General features: G+C 35.4%; 1 protein-coding gene across 1 annotated transcript in view; it reads right to left on the reverse strand.

Annotated features, from left to right (window-relative positions):
* The window catches only part of CFAP54 (cilia and flagella associated protein 54), a gene marked incomplete at its 5' end in the record, with an annotated part of 114,217 nt that overhangs the window by 71,369 nt on the left and 15,702 nt on the right, over positions 1-27,146 (reverse strand). Inside the window, 17 exon segments of the mRNA XM_080349867.1 lie at positions 2,324-2,416; positions 5,392-5,565; positions 8,942-9,063; positions 9,147-9,224; positions 10,036-10,183; positions 10,862-10,990; positions 11,999-12,049; positions 12,051-12,057; positions 13,838-13,989; positions 14,951-15,085; positions 17,186-17,271; positions 17,920-18,088; positions 18,208-18,320; positions 19,418-19,513; positions 20,599-20,797; positions 26,447-26,548; positions 26,648-26,761. Coding sequence (XP_080205993.1) covers positions 2,324-2,416; positions 5,392-5,565; positions 8,942-9,063; positions 9,147-9,224; positions 10,036-10,183; positions 10,862-10,990; positions 11,999-12,049; positions 12,051-12,057; positions 13,838-13,989; positions 14,951-15,085; positions 17,186-17,271; positions 17,920-18,088; positions 18,208-18,320; positions 19,418-19,513; positions 20,599-20,797; positions 26,447-26,548; positions 26,648-26,761 — 1,968 coding nt within the window.

A 27,146-nucleotide genomic window follows, 5' to 3' on the forward strand; every position in this document is an offset into this window, starting at 1 on the left:
TCAAAGCACAACCTAGATTAACATGCATGTCACATTTCCACATAATATCAGGTTATTGAAGACAATAAGAAAACAATTAAACAACAGGGCGAAAAAAAGTATGTTTTCTCTGGAATGCAGTTGAGTATACAGAGCACATAACATAAGAGAACAGTAAAGTACCAGGACCTGGAGTTTCTCTAAACCTTTTTTGTCCATTTGCACATTCACACTGTGAGTGTTCATGATTGCAGTCGTTGAGCTGGAAACATTCTCACCCTGAGCAGAATTCCAGAGAAAGCACATGGCTCTCCTCCATACATGCCACAGGCATGGATTAGATATGGGCAGAGGATGTCTCAGGTCCTCTCAGCACCATTAACAGGACTTCGGAGTTCGTAAAACAAACAACATATTTTCAGGATCTTCATTTTTCCTTCACGTAATTGTCCATCTACACTTAAACATCATGGCTTGCTTCTAACAGGCTTTTCCACCTTCCTCTCCATAACCAGGACAACTTAGACAAAGGAAAGTTTTAGGGTCTTGAAACAACAAACAACTGACACAGTGACTGATGCACAACATGACAAATAAGATTATCATAAGGTAGCATCAACACAGTGCTCTTATTCAAATACTGTCTGGCCTTCATAAGGAGACCTCTGAACAACAGAAATCCTTTCAAATGCTGGGACTGAATTTTGAACCAGCAGACCAGAAATTAGGGTAAGACAGCCTGTAGTATCCGTTTAGAGCAAGTTTTTCTCCTGTTGAAAAGTTGATAGATCATTCCACCACCAAGAATTCTATTCTAAACCTTTTCCATGGACCAGGCAGATCGTGACTTTGTCTGCAGATCAGCGTTTGCAAAAGCATATCCCCAAGCAACCAGAAGTTCAATTGCTGAAGCATATGGTTAGCCTCAGGTCTGGGCATTTCCAGTGCCTGCCAGAGCTAAGACAGTCAGTGGCCTGGATGAATTGCAGCAAGGTCACAAAAAGAACAGCTAGCAGTGGGGTGAAAGTCTCCAGTTAAATGCTTAATTCAACTGGAGCAGGACTGCATATTGAAACTAGCTCACTGGACATCTCAGGAAGCTTAGTTCTCTGTATTTGATAATAAGAATATCAAGAATAACATCAAACCCTTTATTACCAGTAGCAACACACACCTTCTCTTTTTATACACCTTCCTTTTTAGGGAGGAGATGCAGGGAACAGGTGCAAAGGGAAAGATTTCCTCTCCATCACCAAAGACAGGTCTACCAGTGTTCGTATAAAGCTTGTTCACAAAACCAGGAAAGCTTGAAACACTGGACAAAAGAGGCTGAGATCATTCCTTTGTGACAATGCAAAACAGAGACCTGCCCTGCAAAGAACAGGATTTCCAAGATTTCCAGATACAAAAATGATCATTCCAATCTAAGACTACAGCAAAATTTGCTGAAGAGGTGCTGAAGCTTTTTTTTGCTCCTTTCTTAAACCTCAAAATGCTGAGTATTTGGATGGATCACGTCATCGTTTAGATGGATAAAGCAATGGCATGCGTGAGTGAGTGAAAACCAGAACTCTCAGTCTATGCAGGAACATCAGACTGTGATCCAAAGGAAAAACAAAACCGAAACAAAACAAACAACAACAACAAAAAAAACTAGATTAACAAGAAAGGGAAAACCCCCCAAAAATTCCAAAAATAAACTGCCAAATTGCAATATAGAAACTATTTAAAAATACTGACACATACATGTGATCAGTCATAAGTAACCAAAGATGAGTGGGATGATTTGTCACACAACATGTTCACAAGATGAAAGAGATAGAGTATGAACCTAGAAGTCAATAATGTCTGAATATGAAGGTTATTGAAGGAGTTATATAACCATGTTGACAGAATTACAGAAGGTAAAGTCTGATAGAAGTTGCACAATTAAGAAAAACACTAAATTTTATATCTGTTTAGAATTTCTCTTTTCTTGAATCTCTGGAAAGTGGAGTGTCTGGGGAACACTTTATAAATATATCATATACTTTATTTTCCTTTTGTATTTCTTAAATGTCTTTCAAAAAACAGGATCGTAACAGAAGGGACAGAGACCTCTCTAACATGAAGCTTTTGAATCATTTAACTCATCATTCAAAAAAAACATTCCTAGAACTGGTTTTGGTTTTCAGCGTATCCTCAGCCTAGTAAAATTTCAGTTGCTTAAAATAACAATCAAATGGTTTGTCAAAGGCTTGGCAAGTTACCTGATTAGAAAAAGATGTCAGGTGTATACACTTAGAAAGCTGGGCTTTTTTAAAGAAAGAGAGAATTATCTGAAGGAGTTCCAACTCTGTCTTACCTCTTCTCCTGCATTCCGAAGTTTATTGTTATTTAACCTGACTTTCACATTACTTTTTTCTGCTACACATCCCAAAATACTGTACCATGAAACCTTTGAAGAAAATGGGAAAAAAAAAAAAAAAGGAGTTGATACATTATAGTATTTCCAACTTTTGCCTAATGTATAACATACTAATTTTGTGAAAAGTCTCTGAAAAAATAAAAAAACCCTGAATTATAAAAAGGAATAGTCTAACTGCACTAGAAAAATTCTTTAATTCATTTAGCTGGACAACTAGATATACCAAAATAAAAACAGATGACTCTCCATTATCCTGTCTCCTACCTTGAAGTACCCTATACCTCAAACGTATCTCAAAACATAAACTCCACAGGTCATCCTGTAGATTTAAAGTTATCTAGATCCCATATTTGATCCTTGCAATGGTATTCTTCTAAAGTTGAAAAAGTTCTGATTCAGCAAACTACTTGAGGACAGATCCTTAAAAGCAGGCAACAGAAATGCCGATTTAGAGTCATGCAGTAGTTTTTTCTAAACAAGCCATGTTCTTAGTTCCTATTGAAATCAATGAGTTTTTTAATGCCCTCGAGCTGCTGATCATCTCATTGAGCATATAATCTACACTTCTCAATACTTTTACTCAAGGAAGAATGTGAGCATGCATTCCTGGATCAGTGCTCAGTTGTGTATAGTGAGATCAAACATGGAAACTAATTTTGATTTCACCTCTGCAGAACTGAGCAGATGGATTTCAGTAAGTTATGCAGCTGACAAAGATCTTTTGCATTAAGAAGCATCTTCTACTAAAAACTGTGCTAGGTCTCTTTTCAGTAGACATTTAAACAGACATGAGTTTTGGCAGATGAGGTCATTTTTCAGCATATAAAAAATATCAATACCTAAAATGTTCATTTTTTTCTTGTAGTATACGTGATTTGTCTTGCAATGAATCTTGACTGTTTTTCAGAAGGAGATGTTGAAATAGAGGCCTTTCTTTTCAGCAAATGAGCAACTTTAATTTCAGGAAATTTTAGAGATACTTTTACTTATAATACAAGAACTACATTTGCCTAATTAAATCCTAAGTATCCATTTCCTTTAATAAGTTCTTCATAAAAAAATACCTTTCATGTCTGCTCAACAGTGATGCGTATCTTTAGGAAAAAAAATCATCTCAAATATCTGGGCTTAAATTATAAAAATATTAATCACATTGCACCATCTAGTGGTCCAATGTTACATTCACGCTCCTGTATTGAACAGAATGAAGTATTAATATTTGGTAAAACAAATGAACTACCAGACTTTAAATAAGTATGTTAATTTTAAGTTCATTAGGGACAAAAAGGAAGACATTTTTCATAATTAATTTCTTTGAAATTGACTAATCAAACTGCAATAAAACTGCAAGTTATAAAACAACTGTTCACAGAAACATTCTTACCACTACTAAAAATATTTGAGTTTCTGCTAATTTTATACACATCATAATTTTGAAGAAGCTTGCAAAATTTCTATGAAAACGTCTCTCTCAAGAAAACTGCAGCTAGTGCCTTTTTCATACTTTAGCCTGTTTGAACCTTTTCTGGGCATATGGAGAAGAATAAGGTGATTTAGAAAGGTCAGCATGGATTTACCAAGGGCAAATCATGGCTGATTACCACGACTGGCTTCTGTGACAAAACTACTTGATTTGCAGAGCAGGGGAGAGGAGTAGGTATCATTCACCTCGACCTGAGCAAGACACTTCTTTCAACACTGTCTCCCGGTATTCTTATATACAAGTTAGAATGATACAGCATGGGGGTGTGAACAGATAAATGGGTATAACAATGGCTGGAAGGTCAGGCGCAGAGACTAATTGTTGGTTCATACTCTACCTGAAGGGTGGCAACAAGTGGAGTATTGCAGGGGACTACCTTGGTACCTGTCCTGTTTAACATCTTTAGAAATGACCTGAAGAAAAAAGTGAGCACACACTCACCAGGATTGCAGATGATGCCAAATTGAGGGAAACAGTTGATATCCTTGAGGGCAGGATTGCTAGTCAGAAGGACCTAGAGAGCCCAGAGGAAGGGGCCCACAGGAACTTCATGAAATTTAACAAGGACAAATCCAAAATCTTGCACTTGGAAAGGAAGAATTCCTTGCAAAGATAGAGGCTGAGGACCGATGGGTTGGAGAGCTGCATTAAAAGGATCTGGGGTCCTATTAGCCAGGAAGCTGAGCATGACACAGTGGTGTGCATGTCAGCAATGCAGCCTAAAAGCATCTTGAACTTTATTAAGGAAAGTACAGTTCGGACATTGAGGAATGTGACTAACCCCTCTGCTCAGCACTCATTAAACTACATCTAGATACTACAGACAGTTTCCCTCCTGCCTCCTTTCACACTAACAAGAAATGTTGAACAACTGGAGTGATTAGACCTAAACTGAAGCAAGAGATTCCAATTGTACATAAAGGAAAAAGTTTTCCGCATGAACAGGTTGCCCTACTGCTGTTCAGTCTCCATTCTTGGTTTCCAGGACTGACTAGATAAAGCCCTGAGCAATCTGGTCTAATCTCACAGCTGACCCTACTTTCAGCAGAAGGTTGAACTAGATACCTCTCTTAAAATCCCTTATGAGTAGTTCTGTGATTAATCATGTTCAACAGAAGGTGGATTTTTCCACCTGAACTATGGCACTTCAGCACTTCATTAACAGTGGTCTCAGTGTGGTACTTGCATCACGTGATACAATAGCCTCACATCTCGTCTGAGCATGTCATCCCCTAAGTGAGAGAATGAGCTTTTTTCAAGTAGAATAAATAAGGCTTATATGACAGACGCAGCAAGGAACACGATGCTTGAGACAAAGAAAGTTTCACGCAAATGTGAAGATCAAAACAGTGACTCACAATTGACTCACGGGGACAAAAAAAAAGCATACTTAATTAAGTCAGAATAACAATCGTCTCAAGAATAACCGAGAAAACTGTGATGGTATAGTACTGTTGAAACAAATTTGCTCTCTTGTGAATTTTCTTATTATTTCTTATGCAGTCATCATGAAAAACATTACCTGAATATCTGAGGAGAATGTGGCTGGTTTAAATGTCATGGAGCAATGTGACCTGGAAAGTAATAGAGGAGGAGGAGGAGTCCCATGTGTTTTGTTACTGTTCATAGCTTCTTTGAGACTGTGATACAATGCACTTTGTTCGGCTTCAACTTGCTTAATTAAAGTTAGTGCTTCCTATGTTTTAAATTAAAACAAAAGGGAAAAACTATTAAAACATAACAATTAGACAGATTTAACACCTATAAATGGCTTTCAAAATGATCTTATAAAAAATGTGCTGCTATGTCGAAAACTTTTATAGCTTTTCATATGATCTTATACCCTAAGTTAGGATGGATGGTACTTTGTGCAAGACTTACATATGCAGACTAATTTCACAATGTATAACAAAGAGAATGCAAGGTTGCACATGAAAGAAGCAGGACTGAGACATGTCCAATTTTGTAAGAACCTATAGGAAAAAAGAAAGTGATCACAAATAATGTTGATTAGCAATTAGTAGCAACCAGTTATTAGCTCCAGCTAGAAACAGAAAAGATACCAACTCTTACTTAGGAGAGAGCTGGACACCTAATCTGTGGAATTTCTGAAGGAGCTGTGGAAGTGGTTAGACTGATTTTCTGCACTACAGAAAGAGGAATGAAATAAAGTCCAGAAACAAATAAAAGGAGGAGAATGCAGGCCTGGCAAAAATAGAACATTTGAAGTAGCCACTTCCCTTGGCTAGCTGGAGAGAACTGAGCACTGACTGTCAGTCTATAAGTATCTTCCAAAAATGTGTGGGCCCCCAGCACACAGTGTTTATGTAGCCATTTGTTTGGAAATCAAGGTACACTTTTTTCTTATATAACTGAATGGCAAATTGGTAGGTTTCTTCACTTAGTTTGCATTATTAGGAGAAGAGAAACTTAATATTAAGAAATTTAATATTAAGAATTTAGTATTTTTATGTCTTTACTTGTGGAAGCCATCCAGTGCAAATCAAAGCCAAAAAGGCCACCTCCCAGAGATGATTAGGGATGCCTTGGACAAATTACATTCTTTTGGGAGAAGAGAGAGATTATGTCTTCCTACAACTAGAGTTTTTGTTTGAAACCTTTTAGTACCATACACTGGACCAAAGGTTTAGGCTGAACTGAGTCTGAAAGCTAAACTGAAAAAGAAAATCCCAAATTGATAATTATTCAGTGAGAGTCCCATAATCTTGTATCTTACCAGCTCCCTGTTTCTGTCCTCATATGTTTATAAGGGTATAAGAACAACCATACCAGGTCAGATGACAGATTGAATAAGCCTTGTATCTCATGTTCAAAAATGACCAAAAACTAGCCACAGATTTATAGTGAAATGAGGAGCTAAGATTTAATAGAGCCTTAAACACATAACATAGCTAATAATTTGCACAACCACTCACTTCACCCTACTCTGTCCCCCTTTAGATTAGGGTGGCATCCACCTTAGTGAAAAATGTTTAAGGAAGAAAAGAAGATTATTGATGAGATATGTAGTAACTCTTTCCCTCATACAATCAATTAAACTTCTGCAGTCAGCAACTGTAAAGTTATTATCTTCCTTAAAAATGATACTTCTTTATAGCAAGCTGTACTATGATACAATTTTTAATTAAAACCATCACAGCCTCATTCTTCTCTGAAGACATATTTCTTATTAGTGCAAGGATGGAACTGCTCCCAGGTTGGAAAAAAATAGCGTTGTGACTGAGAGTGGTCCTGCTTGACCCGTCCTGCATTAGTTGTAGTAGTTGGAAGATAATAAATGTGTCAGAGTTGCAAGAGAAGAAAGAATAATCTTATGGTTGAGGAAGCCAAATGTCATTATAAAAAAAAAAAATCCTTGCTTCTGCCATAGGCTTATCCTGTGATAAACCAGATTCCTGCCTCTGCCACACACTGGCACTGTGGTATTAGCTTCACCACATTAATTCAATTTTACATCTGGCTAACAAGAACTACCAGTGTACCCAATTCTGTAAAGACTTGGTGTCCAACAAAACATATAGGACAAGAAGGAAGAATGAAACAACCATGAGAGAAATTAAAAATAAAAAAAAAAAAAAAAAAAAAAAAAATTAAGGGTACACAACAGTAGCTCCAGTGTTTAAGCAGTGTCATGTAGATCAGTATACATATGACTCAGAAGCCTTCATACCTGCCCAGAAGTTCACTGAAAGAGAAAAGGTTATTCAAATGTTTCTAAAAAAAAAAAAACCCTGCTTTCCTATTTTGCAGTGTAATAAGAACTTATATTGTGCTGAGTGCAGTAGAAAAGACCAAAAGATATGAGTCATTCTATATAGATCTCTTAGATGTTCTACAATAAAAAAGTCAAAATCTTCTACACAAATAATGAAAATAAAGGTATGAATTTGCTGTTCATGAAGTAAGCACCACCCACTTCAATTAAGAAAATTAATGGAGCACATAATTAAATAATTCATCATAGTACAAATATCAAAGACAATCATGCTAAGTTTGTCCAAACAAAGTTAATTCTGACATTTTCTGGCAACTGGCTGCAAATTTATTATATTTATTTACCTACACCTTCCTCTATTAAAAGTGCACAGAAATAAAATACAGTGAAGCCCATTATAAGGCATTTTCAAACATTTGTTTGAGATAACAACAGGTTTCTTGGGAATTGCTTGTAAGTCTTCACTGGTGACTACAGTTACAACTTTCATGCCATGTCACTACACCTAATATTCATAAATGCCATCTATTTTACAAATACAGGAGAGAGATTTTTCAGTGTATGTCTTTTCCAGTTTTTGCATTCTTCTGACATAGAAGATATGTCTGTTCATTATCATGCTCCCAAATCTGTAGCACTTTAAATACTTTCTAGTAACTTCTTGTTTAAAATACTTTTTCACATATTTTATAGTCAGAACTGCAGATTCTGCTATCTGTTGTACAAGTTATAATGAAATTTTATGCCCCACTGATGAGAAGGCAATTTTCATGGATGCTAGTGCAAAGCTCAATGGAAAGACTCCCATTGATTTCCAAAGACTTTGAAATAAGTCCATGAAGAGCCTACTTTTAGGCCAAATAAACTCCAAGATCTCCGACTTCTAAACTCTTTATTAAATAAGAACAGAATAAAGCTCATATGATCATTACCAGACAAAGTAACACAACTTACAGATCTTGGAAAAAGAAGAATGTTGAAGGATGCAATGGGGAGAAGGAAACCTCCTTTGGCAAGGCAGAAGTTCACAATTGCAAAGCCTACATGACTAAGTGCAGAAAGAAAGATGAAATCTTCTTTCAGGTTTCTTGCAGTCTGCATGTCTGCACAACATCTGGGGATGTGCTCTTTCCTTGTTTTAAGTCACTTAATTTTTTCATCATCATAAAACTCCTTAGGGAACACTTGATAAGAGAAGATAAAGCCTCCCAATATCCCTCAGGTTCCTTCCATTTTGCTTTTTTTAGTAAGAAGGAGTAATCCATGTCTTAACTATATAGAACATGAAAAACTGTGATAATGATAAAGAATTTCTGCCATAGTATTTTTTTATTACCTCCAGCAGCTTCTTTTGGGAAGAAGTGGTCAACTCTTCAGGGAACTTCTGTGTAGCTTTTTGCATCAAAAAGATTGCTCTGGATAGCTTATTCTTTTTTATTTTCCTCATTATAAGTGCCTCTGTAAGATAGATATTATAAGACATTCATAAAACAGTAGCAGTAATTTATTATACTTCTAAAATCTTAATTAATAAGCCTTGCCTGTTAAATAATGGTAATCTTTCATATTCTTCACATGAGACTTCTTAGACTTAAGAGTTCTGTCACCCTTTTGAGCACCTATGTGAGAAGAAAATCCCGAGTTATTCATTCTGATAGTGCTACTAGGAAAATTTTAGTCAGGGGGTTAATTTGTAGTTTTGTAGTAAAGCTCTGCTCCATTTCATGTTATTTTCTTTGGTTCAAGGAGAATTTCTTGGATTATGCCACTAAAAATATTCCACCCTCATCTTCTAGCATCTTTAACAGTTATAGTAACACGACAGGAAAAGAGGGATCTTGTTTGATCACAGGGAGCAGTGCACAGGAGAGCTCTGCAACAACAAACTAATACTAGCTTTCAATTAAAAAACCAAAATCACCAGGATTGGGACACCAAGTAGAGTTTTTTCAGAAGGCATTTGGCAAGACTGAGGTATCTCCTGACTGGGAAGAGATAAGGACAACTTCACAGGAGTAGAAATTCAGATTACAAAGAGTACTGATTAAAATATTCAAGTTATTCTCCAGAGAGCAAATTAGCATTACAGAAAAAAATTTCTGCAGAGCATCAGCAAATTCTCCCTTCCTGACACTGTAAGAGTTACTATTGTAACTGAAGTACCACAACAAACTCTCTGGGAAACAAATCCAGTAGCTGTTAGCAAAATTTAACTCCCATTGGTTGAGTAGAGGTTAGAGAATAGTACCATGTGATAAATCTGAATTCTGCAATTCAGCACATTATTTCTGTCTGCACATGGCATACAAACTGCCCAACATCAGCTTCCTCTTCAGAAATGGATACTCCTTAATTTCTTAGTGTTACGAAATGTATTAACAGAGGACTCTAATGAAGCTATGAAGATCATTTAGCTTTACTGAAACCTACCTTGTGTCATTTTAAGAAGTTTCACAGCTACTCGATGTTGGGCCTGTATGAGCTCCAAGTGTAAATCCATTACAAAACCATCACTTGTTCCTGTCTTATCATTACCACATCCCAAAACAGAATTCAAATTCTGATCATTTGAGTCCACCTAATAAGTACGAAGTGGCAATTAAACACATGAACTCCTATTACTTAGCTTACTGCATTTATCTTGACATTGGTATTACTTCAGAAATTGACAAACACTGAAATTTGTCATGTTTGTGTAACACGCAGTCATTCAAGAAAGTATGGAAGGAAGGAGAATAACAAGACAGAGAAAGCATGGATACTGGAAAAAAAAAAAACCACTAAGACAAAATCTCATAATGGAAATTAGATTAATAATAAATACAAAATTGCAGAAAAATTTGTTTTATCGTGTTACCAGTCCACAAAACAAAGATCATATTCGTGTAGAATTATAATATTTTAAAAATCTGAATTCCCCTCAACAGCAAAAATTAATTTTAATAATAAACAGTTGAAAGCAATAAATATGAAAAGGATTTCTGCTTTTATTTTAAAGGAGAAAGATACAAATTATAATTATTTCTAAAAGAATATGGCAAAGGAAACCTAGAAGAGTCTATTAATGAAAGAGAAAATGCTATTTATCTACACAGAGGTTGATTTTTTCTATTCTCTTCTTACAAGGGGCAGGAAGATGAGGTATGCTCAATAATGCTAAGATTTCTATGTATGAAGAAAATATGAGTTTTGTGTCATCAAAATCCAATATATTATTTAAAGATTTTGTTGCAGTGTAGTTTTCTGTAGACTTTACCTTTGTACAACAGCTGTCAAATACTGACTTTCCATCTGGTAGAAGGGTCATTGACCGATATGTGTTCATTCCATTAATTGCATTTTCAAGACTTTCATAAGCAACTTGTAATTGTTCTGTAGGACTTTTCTGAAATGAAAGCACATAGAAATACACTTTATTAGATAACCACATTAAAAGCTGCAATATGGACTATCCAAAGTAGAGTGCTATTATTTTTAGCTGTTGTAGTTTAAACTCTGTAAAATAATCTGTATATAGGCATTGCTCCCCGTGCTTTTATATACTAATATTAATGTTTTAAATTTCAAGTGATTTTAATTAATTTAGAACTGATTTTCTTTCAGCTCTCAAAAAAACAATTTACTAACTCAAAGAGTTAGCTTATACCAGAATGAAACTGAACTCTGAGAATTAAGTTGACAAGCACAGTATTTTTCACAAGTAGTTTTTCAATGGTCCTTCAGGTACTGTTAAGAAAAGCTGATTTTTCAGAAAACAACACCTCTAACGAGACTGTCCCTGAAATAAAGCTTCTCCGTATGTGTATGTGTTAAGACAGAACATTGACAAAATTCTTGAATCCTCAGACTAATGTATGTCTTTTCTTTTTCATGTGTTTAAGTAAGTAATTTTGAACTATCATATTTGACACTTCTGCAAAGTGCTGAGCACTGAACACACTGAACAAAGTAAGGACACTTGAGATGTTTCATCTATTCCACATCACTGTTACAAAAGAAACAGGCAAAAGCACAACGCAAAAAAATTTCCTAAACGAAACAAAGGCTAAAGTTTGTATGACCTTTAAAAAATGCACTATTAAACCACTTAAATCTGGTACCATACTTTGGCATAAAAAAGAGTGTATAGTGGAAATCACTGTGATCATGCTGTAAAAAGTTTCAAATAAAACTTCTTCCATATCACAAATTAATAAAACAGACTACAGGAAAATGTTCAGCTTTTATTTAGTTTGAAAAAAATATTTGTTTTTTTCCTCTGCATTACTATGATTATGTGAAACATTTCAGCTTTATAAAGCTAAATACAAAATAGTATGAAAAGCTTCAAGCAGAAATAAGTGTTCTTATGCTATTCAAAAATGCTGTATTAATGAAAACAAATTAGACGTACCATCAGTATTTCAGGAATATCACAGGTTTCATCTTGCGAGAGAGGGGCATTTATTTTTCCTTTTTTATAGGAAGAAAATCAGAAAGTGAAAATGAAATATATTCAGAAGGTTTTAGTAACATTTGATTAGCTCTACTATTAACTTGAGAGTCTGGCAATAATTCAAGTCTTCACATTTCTTGAAAAGCTTTTCAGGGTTTTAACACAATACCAACATATGTATAATTACACTAATTCTGTATATGTTTATCCAATAACGTACTATTTTAAAACATACCGTATGTTTCATAGCAACATTACTGCAATACAAGCCAGTGAAACTTGGACTCATTTTATAGTTCCTCACAGTGTTGTAGCATTCATATCAATTTTTCACTTCTAAATCAATTCAGATCTATTGTTATCTAATTTGCAGTAGTTTTAGTGCTAATTTAACTTGTATGAGGATGTTTAAATATGTGAGGTTGTATTTTTATAATACATTATTTCAATTTCATATTCCAGGAAGGGGTATTATCACACTCTTAATGTTCATTTGGATTGTTTAAATTATTTTAAATTATAAACTTGTTTTCCTTTCAAAAAACAAGAGGAAGCAGCCAAAACAAGAGGAAACACTTTCTTGGCTCTTGGTTACAGCCCTCTAGCCTGTCAAAAATTTATTTATTCACCAAAACAAATTCATTTTTTGCCCTTTCAGAGGGACAAACTTCTTGTCACTTCTGTACTCCTTGTGCCATTTCTGCCTGTTTATTCCTGCTTGTTCACAGTCTCCTTCTCATAAATAAGAAAATGTAGATTTGATCAGCTTTCATTCAGTAAAAAGACTCTTCTCAGCATAAAAGTGCTTGACTGGCTATTTATCAGCCTGTTTTGACCTCATATCTATTCAGCTTTTCCATCAAAAAGGCATATTTCAACAGGTTAAAAAAAAATAGCAGAGATGCTACAATGAGGATTCACTCAATCTCCATCAGAATTGTATGTTTTTCATAAAATCGCAGAAAACATTACCTACTCTACATTTATAATGAATAGTAGTGTTATAAGAATTTCTTATTTTCAAAAGAGCCAAAGACATTGTCATTCTGTTCTGTTCCTAGATATGCTCTAAAAGGTTCCTTAAAATCTACTCCCTAGTTACTGTAAAACATTTAGGAGAACTATGATTCATATTCTAAAATCCCATATCCACAACAACAGAGAACTTTTAAAAGTATGTCTAAACATCCATATTTCACAGCCTTAGTCAGGTTTTAGATGGAAATTTGTTTAACATGATTGTGATTGCATTATATCCAAATAATGTCGGCCAAGTTAAGTTCAATTTCAAAGACAATTGAATTCCTGTACCAAGAGATCCAAATTAATGACCCAATAAAAGCAAAAGCTTCAGTATCATCTCAGTATGTCACTCTTCTCTTTGGCCTGCCACTAGTCAGCCAGCACTTGAATGCTCCCAATGAGCCACAGCACATACTGCCTTCTTCCTAGCCAATATTCAGAGAACATATGAGTGACTTGAGGCTACTCTGAGGGGTTTAAGAGTCATGTAGAAGGCCAGTGGGGAGGGTGAGTCATAAGAGATGTGATTCAAAATCGAGTTACTTCAGTAGAACGAGAAATGTAAGGAAATAAGGCATAAATCCTTTGAAAAACAGGTTTCATTAGCTCTGATTATGGGTGAAATTGTACGTACAAGAAATTATCATTCTACTCTCAGCAATCTCTTGACAATAATTTTTGAATAGGTATGTTTGTCAAAGTTTTCAACTCAGAAACTTTCCTATCTTGAAAGCAATTCTTTAAAGAAAATGAAATTTTTGTTAAAAGCTTTACCTGTTTTTTTTCTTAGACTTACTTGTAGAATCAGCTATGTTTTCCAGTATTGCAGTTAGATGTAGGGTTACCTCTGCAAGCATTACAGCATCAGTGTCTGCTATGGTGCTCTTGTGAATTACTTCATTTATTATCCAGAGTACACGAACCCACTAAAAAGGGGGAGAAGGGGGGGAGCGAGGCAGGACAGGTGTGGAAAAAGTGTCAAGACAGAGTTAAAACATATTTTTGGGAGATATTTATGTATCACAGAGATGCCTAGGATTTTGCGCTAAAAATTGTTTAAAAATATTCACAACAATTGATATAACTCCTTTCTTGGATTTGAATTCTTTTTGTGAATGCCACCAGACTAAGATGCTGAAGTTACGCTGCTCCAAAGCTCCTATTTCTTTGGACAGTAGACTTCTTATTTTAGAATATTATTATTTTATATTATTTTAGAAAGGTTTACGAATGTTCTACAGGCACAACTTTTATACTGTGTTATATTATGGTAAGCCTTCCAGTAGATTCAATAATTTGCCTCTCATTTATCCCCATGCCTTCCCTCTTAAACAATATAAAAGAGACCTGAATGCTCCTATTGTACACACAGAGGAAGGTAACTGTACACTACCTTCTGGAGAATCTCTGAAAACTTTTATTACAGGGACCAGGGCCACAATATGATCTCCTCCAGAAATTGTTTGGTCAGCATCAACTGGCAGCCCAGAAAAACTAGTGTAAATTGTCCTTCATGAGACTGCATTTCACCAAGAGCCTCTCAGTCTCAGGAAAAGTTCAAGGTAAGGCTTGGGATAAATACTATTGACATTTTCTGCCACAACACACCAAATGCTCCTTCTTACATCATGCCCAAATGCTTTCACTATTTAGTTTCTCTCTAGCACGGCCCACCGACAGAGATTGGGTTACTTTACTGGGAAAAGGCTAAGAGAGATTTTGATACAGGCATGTAGGAGCACAGTGTGTTCAAACTGCATACACAATTCAAGATGATTTGTCTGCATTTTACCATTAGAAAATAGACCGGCTAGCAATATTTTATCTTTGCATTGCTATAACAGACTGCATTGATATTAAGAGAAATACATTATAATAAATGAGTACTTGGTAAGCTTTGTGTTTGTGCATAGATTTTAAGTAGTCACTTCCACACATTTGGATTCGCTGAAGTCCTGTTTTACACTTCTGCCACAAAAACACTATTATATCAACAAGTATTTCTTTGTCAGGATGGATATTCTGGAAAGAAAAAACAATATAATTATAGAAACAGGTAGGTATACAAACATTCTCAGAACACTCAGTACATAACCAGTGTCTAAATTTTTCGAAGTGAGTAGATAAACCATTATAATACTTCTCATAATGGGTGACAATATTTTGAAAGCTTAAGAAATATTTTTTAAAGTAATTTCTGGTAGACCACCCAGGATTTTCTTCTTCCAATAATGCAAGTGGTTTAGATGTCTGGGGCTTGTTGCAGGGCGGGGTGGTGTTTTGGTTTGGTTTGGCTTGTTTTTTGTTTGTTTTTTTGTTTGTTTGTTTTTTAATTATTGTCAAGCTCTTAAAAGTAAAACAGACAAGGAAAGCAGTGAGATGAAAATTAGATAGGACAGTCAAGCAAATCAGTGAAATGTTATAATAGTCAATGCATTCTGGGGAAACTAAGTAATATAATTTAACAGGTTTATTTTTATTACAGTATTTAAATATTTGCAGCACAAGATCTAGATTAGTAGGTTTCATTTTGCATTGACAGAGAACTTCCATGGGTTGTTGGTGCATCTCAGATGAGGGAGCAGTGAAAAACAGCTTAAACAACTAGAAAAAAAGATTGGAGTGGAATATCCAACAACTGAAAAAAATGTTAAAACCCATCTGCATCTTGTGAAGAGAATAATGAACAAATTCAAAACTCTATTCAGTTGACCTCCTATTTAAAACATTTTAAAAGGCAATAAAGTCCATCAACTTTGTGTTAAACACATTTTGAACAGTGATCAAGGAGAAGTACACGTCTTTATCGCCATTTATATTAGAGCTGGGCTCATATCTCAGGTGCAATGAAACTCAAGCCTGCGATATCCACACTGTCTGAACACCTGTATGTGTATGAGAGCAATACTTTAGGGGTATTGATATTGAGAAGTAGAGGGAGGGGGAAAAAACAAGACACAACAAAACAAATATGGAAAAAAGAAGTAAATCAAGATGACTTTTGCCACTTGTTTGGTGGCATCAAGCTGTTAGATTGGCTCAGCTATATCATGTAACTTTACCATCACTGAATTCCCTGTTAATGAGGGAATCTGTCTTCAACAGACAGATTAGGTATCAAGGAGATTTGTGGGAAACTGTAGAAGAACCAGAAGAGCTTAAATCCAGGTAACCTGCCTCCATAATACAGTGGTCATGTAAAAAATGACAAATCATGCTATCTAAAGGTATAACTACTTCACAGGTAGTGCATTTTGACAGAAAATATTACACTAAAGCTAAAAAATGCATATGCTCCAATTATACTCAGACTGGGCCGATATTCAAATTATATCTAAAATTAATTTTGCAGTTAAGACATCATGCCATGTTAGCAGAACATGTGTTTTTCTAAGGAAAACTTTGCATTAGCCTTTTGGATCACAAGCTATTTTAGTGTTAATGCTAGTGGAGACATTGCACTGTAATGTTTTTTCCCTTACGGCAGCACATTAAGGGAAATCTCAGTTTGGGCAAGTAAGCTGAAAGTGGTTACTCTGGGAATAAACCAGCAGATATATAATAGAATTATTCTGTAGTACAAACTTCAGCACAAAAAGTTGCACTCTGTTTTTGTTGTTGCTGCTGCTTGTTTGTCTGAAGTGAGAATTTACCTTAAATTGCAGGCATACTGCTGCTATAAAAGCATTATCATTCCTTAGGGTCATTGCTTCCATTTCTATAAATATTGCAGAAATGTTTTCTACAGTTGAGCATATTTGCCCACCTAAATCTAATATAAGAATTTGTCTGTGCTTGATTAGCTGAAACATGCAATTAGCTCTATGATATTGCAAATTGATTTAATATCTATTAAACATTCTTAAAGTAGCCTGAGTACATTGCACCAATAAAAGACAAAAAACAAACAAACAAAAAAAAAAACCCCACAATAACAAAAAAACACTTTATTTTTTGTTAAATCACCAATTAATCGTGTCTTATGGGTATATTTTTTTCATTTTTGCTATTTCATTTTTGTAGTTTGTTGATGATGCAACTGATTCCTTTCATCTTAAATTATACATATTCATTACAGATTATGTAATTCATTTATAAGGAATGCCTTTAATTTTATTGTACCTGCTTAGATGTGCAGACACAGGAAAACACTGTTGTTGCCAAAATCATGAGATCATGAGAAGGCTCTCCATGCTTTAAAGAATCCTCTACATTCAATGTTTATAAAAAAGGAAGGAAAGGAAAGGCAATACATTACTTCTAGTTACAAACCTATGTTTGAAAACATCTGAATGAATCAATTTAACAGTTTATGCCAGCAGATAATAGAATGTAATCTAAGAAATAGTAAATACAAAGGAGACAGATATTCCCAAGCTTATTTACTTTCTGTGAAAAGTAAGCATTGCTATTTTTGGAAATTGAAAGTGTTTGGGATATTTGCAGTTTTTTGGAATGTCATACAATTAAATTACAGTTGCCTTAAAAAGTTTTTCTTGCTTCAATGCCAAGAAATTTTACATAAAAGAAGCAGAAGGACAACAGAAAAGCTAATACATCTGTTTCACTTTTTTTCCTGAAAACCTGTCTGAAAACATCCATTCTTTTTACACCTTCATATATAAAATGATGTACGTTAAACATACATGCTATTTCACACACAAGGGAAATGGTATAAAGTCATGCTTAGATAAATGAGAACTGGACAAAATTCACTACACTGCAATTTCTCAGTTGCTAGTTTTTGTCACAGTATACTGCATGTTCCTTATTAACTAGTTTTTAAATAATAAACAAAATTTCTTGCTGCAAAAGTATTTGAAATGCAAACACAGCTATAACTGAACAACACTCACTTCTGGATGTTTGCCTCTTTTCACAATCATGAGACATGCTAGTTTCTTTGGTGTTGCTTTCACTAATAGACAAACCGTGTTTTAATTTGCTTGGAAATAGTAAAGGTTGCACCAGTGTAAGAAGTTTCAGTTCCACTTCAGCTTTCTTCCATTTCAGATCATCTTGAGCCTAATTGACAGAAACAGCCAATAGAAATTTGTCTTTAAATTACGTTATTTTACTCTTCCTTAACCTCATGGGAAAAAAACTATATATTTTAAAGAATATCCAAAGAGCACCTGGATTACCTGGAGAAAATTCACAACAAATTCAATAGCAGAATCAAACACATCCCACTCTTCATAGCTGAAAGCTAGTTTTATAAATTTCACAGCAGCATCTCCAGACACGCCCCTTTCTCCTGCAGTGATGAAAAAATATTTTATCTGGTTTTTACATATATACGGAAGTTTAATTTAAGCAATAATTGAAGTATGAAAAATACAAAGATAAACCTACACATTTTTGAATAGTCAGCATAATCTTGAAGGATTTTTAAGAGCTCTACAAGACATGATAGCTTTATTATTTTGCTGTAATGTCTAAGTTTATATACTACTTTAATGATGTGTCTGCAATGTCCTGTTACATTCCAATGAGGCTGTACTATTATTGATATTACTGTACCTGTGTAGAGGATATCAAGAATTTAGTCCTTTCTGTTGCAGAAACAGCTTAAATCTGGGTATCACTCCTTAACAACCCTTCTTCACAGAAATTTAGTATAAAAAAATGTACAGCAACACGAACAATTTCTTGCAAGACAGGTGAGTGTTTCCCATTACTATATGAGAAAATGTGCAGGTACACATAAGGAGTCTATTTTCTCATACTTCAAGTTTATCTGAACCACAGTAAGGCAGAAAAGGCATTTCCTGGGCCTTGGAACTCTAAGTACGTGTCTTAGCTAATATTTTCAGCAGTGTTCTGCAGTTCTAAGAATATGTCATAGTCATTGTCATATCACCTGGGTATGTGGTCACTCAGCTAAAAGATGTTAGTAATTTTAAATCAGTAATAGACAGCTGTTATTTTCTGAAGCAGCACAGTGATCAGTCCAGGGATTTCAACAAGCTTACAACAGTCCTCCTGTTACTACATCCCACTCCTCTTCCATAAGAAAGCACCAGGCCATCATTGCAGGATTAGAACTTTGAATGATTGTTTAGGCAACTATCATGCTGAACATTATGTGACTGCAATGTTCGTATATTACTATATACTACTTTAACAATACTCGTGTTAACAAAACCTTAATGATATCTGTACATAATCCCGTTTGAATGCCTTAACATCATATATAAAAACAAACATATCTCACTCAAAGAGGACACCATTTTGCAGTCCCTTTATGCATAAAACTCCTACTAACATAAACATGAATTCTGCTCACAAAACATTTGCATCACTGGGTACAAAATCCTTTGAAAATTCAAAGATAGTTTACCTATTAATTACCTGTTAGTATCAACTGCAGAAGGGTAGATGATGCATTAATTATACCAAAATGATCAGAGCAATGATTTCCTTGAATACCAGTACTGCTCACTCCACCTTTAACATAGACAATTTATTAAAACAGTTTGCATTTTATATTCTAATTAGCCAGTAATTGTCTCCAGAAAATATTATTCTGAATTGTATTTAGTCTCTAAAGAATCTCTATATCTATGGCTATATTCAGTCCAGAGCCTAGCAAAAAAAGATTTGGAAGGAATCATCAAGTCCAGTATTTTTCACAAGTTTTTCAATCTATATTTGAGTAGGTTTTTTTGGTGTGTTTTTTTTTTTTTTTTTTAAGAAAAAATTATATGGAAAAAAAAAATGAAACACCACAGCAGTGGGTTGTTCTTGTGTGGCTTCCAGACTCCCATCCAGCTGCTCACTCACCTGCTCTCCTCAATAGGACAGCAGGATAAAATGAGATAGTAAAGCTCGTAGGTTGAGATAAAGACAGTTCGATAAGAAAAGCAAAGGTTGTGTGTGCAAGTAAAGCAACAAAAAAAAAATTCATTCACTATTGCCCATAGATAGGCAGATATCCAACCACCTCTTGGAAAGCAGGGCCTCAGGATGCATAGCAGTTGCTTGGGAAGACAAATTCAATAACCACTAACATGGTCCCACCCTCTCCCTTAGCTCTAGGTTTTATTGCTGAGCATGATGTCCTATAGTATGAAACAGCCCTTTGGTGAGTTCAGGTCAGCTGTCCCAGCTGTGTCCTCTCCCAACCTCCTGCCCACCCCCAGCCTACTGGCCTTTGGGAAGAGGAGAGCTGAAGAGACAGCATTGACCCCGTACAAGCACAGCCAAAACTGGTGCGATACCAATGCTGGTTCAGCCATAAATGCGAGGCAAAGCACCAGAAGGTCTGCTATGAAGAAAATTATCTCCTTCCTGTTCATAAAACATTCAGATTACTCTAGATTTTTACGGATGTAACAGATAACAGAATGACCAATTGACTTCAATTTAATGAAGATAAAAAAACATTGCCTGCTTTTACAGGTGCTACTGTTATAAATTAAATATATGCCTTCAGGTAAGGTCTTTCTATTATAGCAAAGAATAAAAAATAATAAAATGGAGGTGCAGGGTTCTCACCAACAAACACTCTTTTCACTTCTTTATGCTGTTACCTGAGAGAATTTCCAGACCTGCCAGAAAAAGCTCTGAAATGACATCATGAATTTCAGTTTCATCAGGAACAGGAGGAGCAGGCCGCAGAACATGCCTGCTACTATCAGACAGAGCTTCCAGGATGGCAAGGAATTGAGCTGCGGCACCATCAAACATTTCTGTCAGCAGCTGTTCAGTAGTAGTGCGAGGCCAGGACAACTAAATAAGAAAATGTCATGTACACCTTGTAATATCTAAACCGAGCTACAATAAAGTCAGATTTCTTTCAAAACAGTTCACCTTCAGAAAGTAAGTACATGTTTAAAAGAGAAAATAATATACTGTAAAATATATTGTTGTTATTCATTTCACGCTTCAAAGGCATAGCAAAGCCTCATGCTAAGTGGGTACAGCACTTAAGTGCCATAGTTTCATAGCAACAACATGCACTGCAGCATGGTATTTTATTTAGAAAGCAATACAATAGAAATTAGGAATGAGAGTATTAAGGCCACACAGTTTAAAGCCACACAGGTCTCTCCTTATAATGATACAGACTTGACCATAAGGAGCTAAGTTCTACACACTGCAGAAAATCAGAGAAAGATTATGATGCTCAGCACTGCAGTGAAAGCAAAACTATTATATTCTCTCACTTGCACATTTCAAACAGCATAACATAAAAATACCGGGCAGATCACACAAAAATGTATTTGTATTGTATCGGTTTCTGGGCATATTAAATCAGACAAAACTTTGTGAATTTCCTTCTTGATTTGCTGGATCCACGTTCTTTATTTTAGCCTCCAAATTAATACTTACAGACAAGCTTCGATGTGTACCTGAATGAAAAAAATTCAAACCTGACTGTTCAGTATCTGACAGCATTTAGAGTATTAAAGCTAACAGGTTATTTTTGTTTTCAAATACACAGTGACTGAGCCTCATCAATAGTGTAACTATCTGTCTGGTCCAAAGAAAGACGAACCACTTCTGCTGGGAGTAGAGTAAAAGTAAAAACAAAAGGTAGTTAATATTGGATACTGATGGAGTATCTAATCTTGGAAACCATTTCCAGGCACTTGAAGGACAACAAAACCATCAAGAGTGGTCAGCATGGATTTACAAAGGGGAAGTCATGCTTGACCAACTTGATAAATTTCTATGTTGAAATGACTTGTCTGATAGACGAGGGGAGAGCAGTGGATAGTGTCTACCTAAACTTCAATAAGGCCTTTGACACTGTCTTCCATAACCCTCAGCAAGTCTGCAGATGACACAAAACTGGGAGGAAAGGCTGATAAGCCAGAAAGTCATGTTATCATCCAGAGGGACCTCACCAGGTTGATAGGAACCTCATGACATTCAACAAGAAGTGCAAAGTCCTGCACCTGGGAAGGAACAAACCCATGCACCAGTACATGCTGTGGGCCACCCATCTGGAAAGAAGCTTGCCAGAAAAGAATCTGGGGGTCCTAGTGTACACCAAGTTGAACATGAGCCAGCAATGAGCCCTTGCAGCAAAGAAGGCTGATGGTACCCTGGGCTGCATTAGGCAGAGTATTGCTAGCAGGTCAAGGGAGGGGATCCTTCCTCTCTACTTGTCAGGCCATGCTTGAAGTACTGTGTCTAAGTCTGGGCTCCCCAGTACAAGAGAGACATGGATATACTGGAGACAGTCCAACCAAAATCCTTGAAGATGTTTAAGGAACTGGAGCGCCTCCCCTATGAGGAAAGGCTGAGAAATCTGGGACTGTTCACCCTGGAGAAAAGAAGGTTCAGCAGGGATCTCATAAATGTGTATAAATAGCTGAAAGGAGGAAATAAAGAAGACAGAGCCAGGCTCCTTTCAATGGTGCCATGACAGGACGAGAGGCAATGGGAACAAACTGAAACACAAGAGGTTCCTTCTGAACATCAGGAGACACTTTTTTACTATGAGGATGACCAAGTAGTGGCTCAAGTTGCCAGAGAGGTTGTGGAGTCTCCACCCATGGAGATATTGAAAAGCCATGGTCCTGGGCAACCAGCTCTAGGTGGCCATGCTTGAGTAGAGGGCTTGGACCAGGTATCACCAGAGGTCCCTTCCAATCACAACCATTTTGTGATTCTGTGATGCACATTCTCCTTCCAAAACAAATTTTCAACATCTGTTTTAACAAATCCTCATAATTATGTTTGCACACTAAACAAATTTCAAAGCACATGATACATTTTGTGTCATTGGATTCAATGTATCTTTTTTCCCCACACTGCAGATTTGGCTTTATGAGCCCAATCTAGGAATGAGATCTATGCAAGTAGAAAGCAATATCCATCATGTATCTTCTATGACAGGCTAAGAACAAATTGCAGGCTTTGTTTAAATACCTTTGTAAAAATGCAGAGCAGAATGGGCATGTAATTTACTACTACAAATATTTTTGCATAAGCATTGTTGTGTCATGTTTAGAAGACAAACATTGCACCGGTGCAGAAGAACCTCAAAGTGAAAGCCAACTTAAACTAAATAGCACAGACTAGGGTGTATCCATTTTTCAAGGTGATTCAAGTACAAAACCAAATTCCACTGCATACATACTAGGGGAGAAGGAAGAGTTTTAATTCTTTGCTAGTCCAAGCATAATATGCTCTGTAACACACTGGACTGAGCTCTAAATATAACTGTTCTACTTGTTATACTGTATCATACATGCCCTATAATTCAAAAAGGAAATTGTGTTGAAGAGTCAAAACATTAGGCAAAAATAAATGTCCCATATTTTCACTTTACTTAACAATAAACTTAAAAAATATTCTGAAATAATTATTAAAACAGTGTTTTCAGATTTTACATCATTCAACAAATCTTGTCAAACTACAAAAGGTATGCAGAAGCAAATATAAATATTCAATATTATTCCTTCTTAAATAAGGTAATGAAAATTACTGTAGCACATTTTAGAAGCAAAACACTTTTGGTGGGGGAGTAATTAACAGCATAATTTCTAACAATTTGTTGCTAACTTCAGGCACTGAGTTTTCTCAGAAAGTCAAACAGACACTGCAGAACTAAATTAATTACTGAAGATTTTTCATGCTTCTGGAGACCAGATATTTGTGATTCCTGCTATGTGACATAGGTTCCTAGTGACAGGATGGGTGTCTGATGAGCAAACACCCTATTTGAAAGTATTCTGAGTTCCTAATATCCCAATTGTTCTGCAAGACTTTTAGATGATCATCATTCATTCAGAAGTATTTAATTATTCCAGAATCAACTGACCTTGAGAAAGTTGAGCTGTACCTTTATATGTGCAAACCACACATAGTTGAACATGTGGAGGTTTGGGCCGTACCTCGGACAATGGGAAATTTCCCGTAAGTGACATTTGGAACAGATCGATTGTGCTGTCCATGCAGCTGTTTAATATTAATTATTATTCAAGTAAATTATTTGAAACTGAAGTATCAGATAATCTTTTTAAAAGCTTTGATGAATAACTTAAGTAACAGAAGCATGTTACACAGTCAGAGCACATCTGTAACGTATTGGTATAACTTCATTATAACTTTACTATTAACCATAAACTGTATCAAATGACCAATCTCAGCTCGTTCTGGTAAGTATTTCTAATGCAGACAACTTCCTTTAAAAAAAACCCACAACCTAATATAGACTAATGGCAAGAAATAATTAAATAAAAAATAGATCAATATTAAACAATTATTTAAGACAGAAAATACATCATTCCTATTTCTAATTACTTGGCTTTTACTGTACCTAGTGCAGTATATGTTTTTACATAAAGTACTTATCTCAAAGTATTTTATGAATAAATTAGATTACTATTAACAAAAAAATCCAGATTAAACCTATTTCTTCAGCTCTGGATATTTGAATCTGTGCTAGCATCAGATAAACTGTATTAAAGAAGCTGTCACTTTGTAGTACCTCTTTCCCTTTATCTTTCAAATAATGCAAAGAGATTCCTCAATTTTGCATTATATTATGAGGTACATACATAATGGATCTGTATGTACACAAAGAGAATTAAAGGATGATGGAATTTCAGTGCAAGGAGGCCTTGAGAAACTTAAGCAAGTAGTTCCACTGCGAGAAGTGCCAAGCTCTGCATATGGGAAAGAATGGTTCTCTACAGACTGGAAACCAACTTTTGGAGTAGCAGCACTGCCAAAAAAAGACCTGGTTGTTAAGCCTGAGCTAGTAGTGTCCTCTTGTCACAAAGAAGGCAAACTGCAGACTGGGTTACACTAGGAGAAGTGTAAACAGCACATTAAGAGGTTATTTTCTTCCCTTACTTGGAACTCATGAGGGTCCACCTAGAATACTATGTCCACTTTTGGGCTCCTCTCTGTAAAAAGGAAGATAAACAGTATAGGGTCCCTTGGAGGTCTACCAAGATGATTAGGTGCATAAAATGTAAAAGAACAGGCTGAGGAAGACTTAGTCTGGCAAAGAGGAGGCTAACAGGTGACCTAATAGCTGCCCACAACTTCTTGAAGAAGATTTATGAAAGTAAAGAAACCAAACTCTTCTGAGAAGAAACAGGTAGTATAACAAGGTTCAACTTTGGTGACTGGACTAGATGACTTCAATTCAGATGATGCTGAAAGTATCAGGGGTGACTTGCAGATTAGACATTAGGGAAAGAATGTTAATTAGGAGGGTAGTGCAGTACAATGTTAATTAGGAGGGTAATGCAGTACTGGAAGAAGTTATCTAAATAGGCCAGGGAATCTCCTTCATTGAAAGTTTTGAAGACAAAGCCACATCTGATTTATCTGTCATTGGCAAAAGTCATGCTTCAAGTCAGAGGCTGGAGTAAAGGACTTCCAGAAGTCCCATGCAACCCACATCTTTACTCCTACAACAATGCAATATCAGTTATTCTTTATAATGCAGAATATGAAAAAACAAACAAACAAGCAAACAACTCAATCAAACCAAACTATCTATATTTATATCACCATCAGCAAACAGAATAATGGTTTTTATCACAAGGGGGTGTCACAGTGCAAAAGCATCACAATCTTTTGCTTACATGGATGCAAAGCATCCCAATGAGCAGGCAATATTAGTAAAAGAGTGTGGTTTTGGAAGCTTGCTGATTAGTACTTTCAATCATTCCTCTCTGCCAGCTTCCTATGGAATACTGCAAGAATTAAATTCATTTAAATCACAATTGCAAACAGTAGGAAAGCAGAACAATAATCTGTCCATCAGAAAGGGAATATGTTAAACTCTGCATGCTGACCAAAAAGGGACAATGCACTCACACAAAAAAAGCATTTTCTTTGATTATTTTTAATTCTTATACCAATAGATGACTCATTTTTGACACTGGCTGTAAAGAACACAAGGAAGGAGTGAAATTTGAGGAAATTACTTCCTTAAAAGTTTATTTTGTATCCTAGATGCCTTTCTATAAGTCACGATGGCTTGCAGAAAAGTGGCTTTCAAAAACAATCTCTCAAGAGAATTCTTCAACATAAGTACAAAAAAATTTAAAAACATGGTAGTTTTATTTCAAATTATCCCTTTATCTTCACAGTAATTTAACACAGCATGGAAAACTCAGGACTCCCATACACTTGCTATGAATTTGAACAAGATTTCTCCTATCACTAACATAATTGCTAAAGGAAAAGAGTGCTAGGAAAAAACAGTATTTTCTAAAGTAGTAATTACTACATCTTCTCTCCTTTCAAGTTTCTTGTGAGTATTAATAATAAATCATGTTAACTATGAAACTGAAAGAGTACAACTTTCTCCTTGCACCGTGTGTACAAAGCAGAATTCTATCACATATTTACCACATGCAAATAGTAAACAAAGAGAATTATTATACAAAATGTTAGACTTACATTTTGTATTTCTTTCAGGCTAACTCTTAACTTAGGTCGAAAGGAACTTTTTGGCTTTCTTCTGGATTCATATACTGCTCTCTTGAAAATCATTACTGACATCTGACACAAGGAAAAAAGAAAGTAAATAACTGTGTTATGTGTTCTGTTCATAGAGATTGTAACTACTCGACCTGTTCATAATAAATTGCAGAATTATACCTTTAGAGTGGCCTCTCTAAAAATCTTCTTTGTCTCTGAATTTTCCAGTGATGAACTGATATTTTCTAATTGCTTCAGTTCATCAATTTTAATCAGGCCACGGCGAGCAAACATCTGTCCAAAGTATTAAAAAAAAAAAAATTACACTCTGTTTTCATATTTATGTTGGTATTTAATTTTAGAATCATATCATTCTTCAATTCAAACAACTGCAAAGAGCTGTCATGAAAGCCAGGTCATGAAAAATTGAAAAGGAGAATAAAACCTTCACAACACATCTTTTGTATATATACATAGGGTCTGGGAATTACATAATGCTAGAAGTCCATGACTATGATTATATTACAAAGTACTATTGCATTTAACTTTAAATTGATTACTCATGTACATGTGGCAACACATCTCCAATTTGCAGTTGAATTTTGGAATACAGGCAGAACTCTAAATACATAAAATCTGATAATAAGCAGGATGTGTAATCTAGGAATTATATATAAAT

The sequence above is a fragment of the Nesoenas mayeri genome (assembly GCF_963082525.1).
Source record: "Nesoenas mayeri genome assembly, chromosome: 1".
Taxonomy (NCBI): Eukaryota; Metazoa; Chordata; class Aves; order Columbiformes; family Columbidae; genus Nesoenas; species Nesoenas mayeri.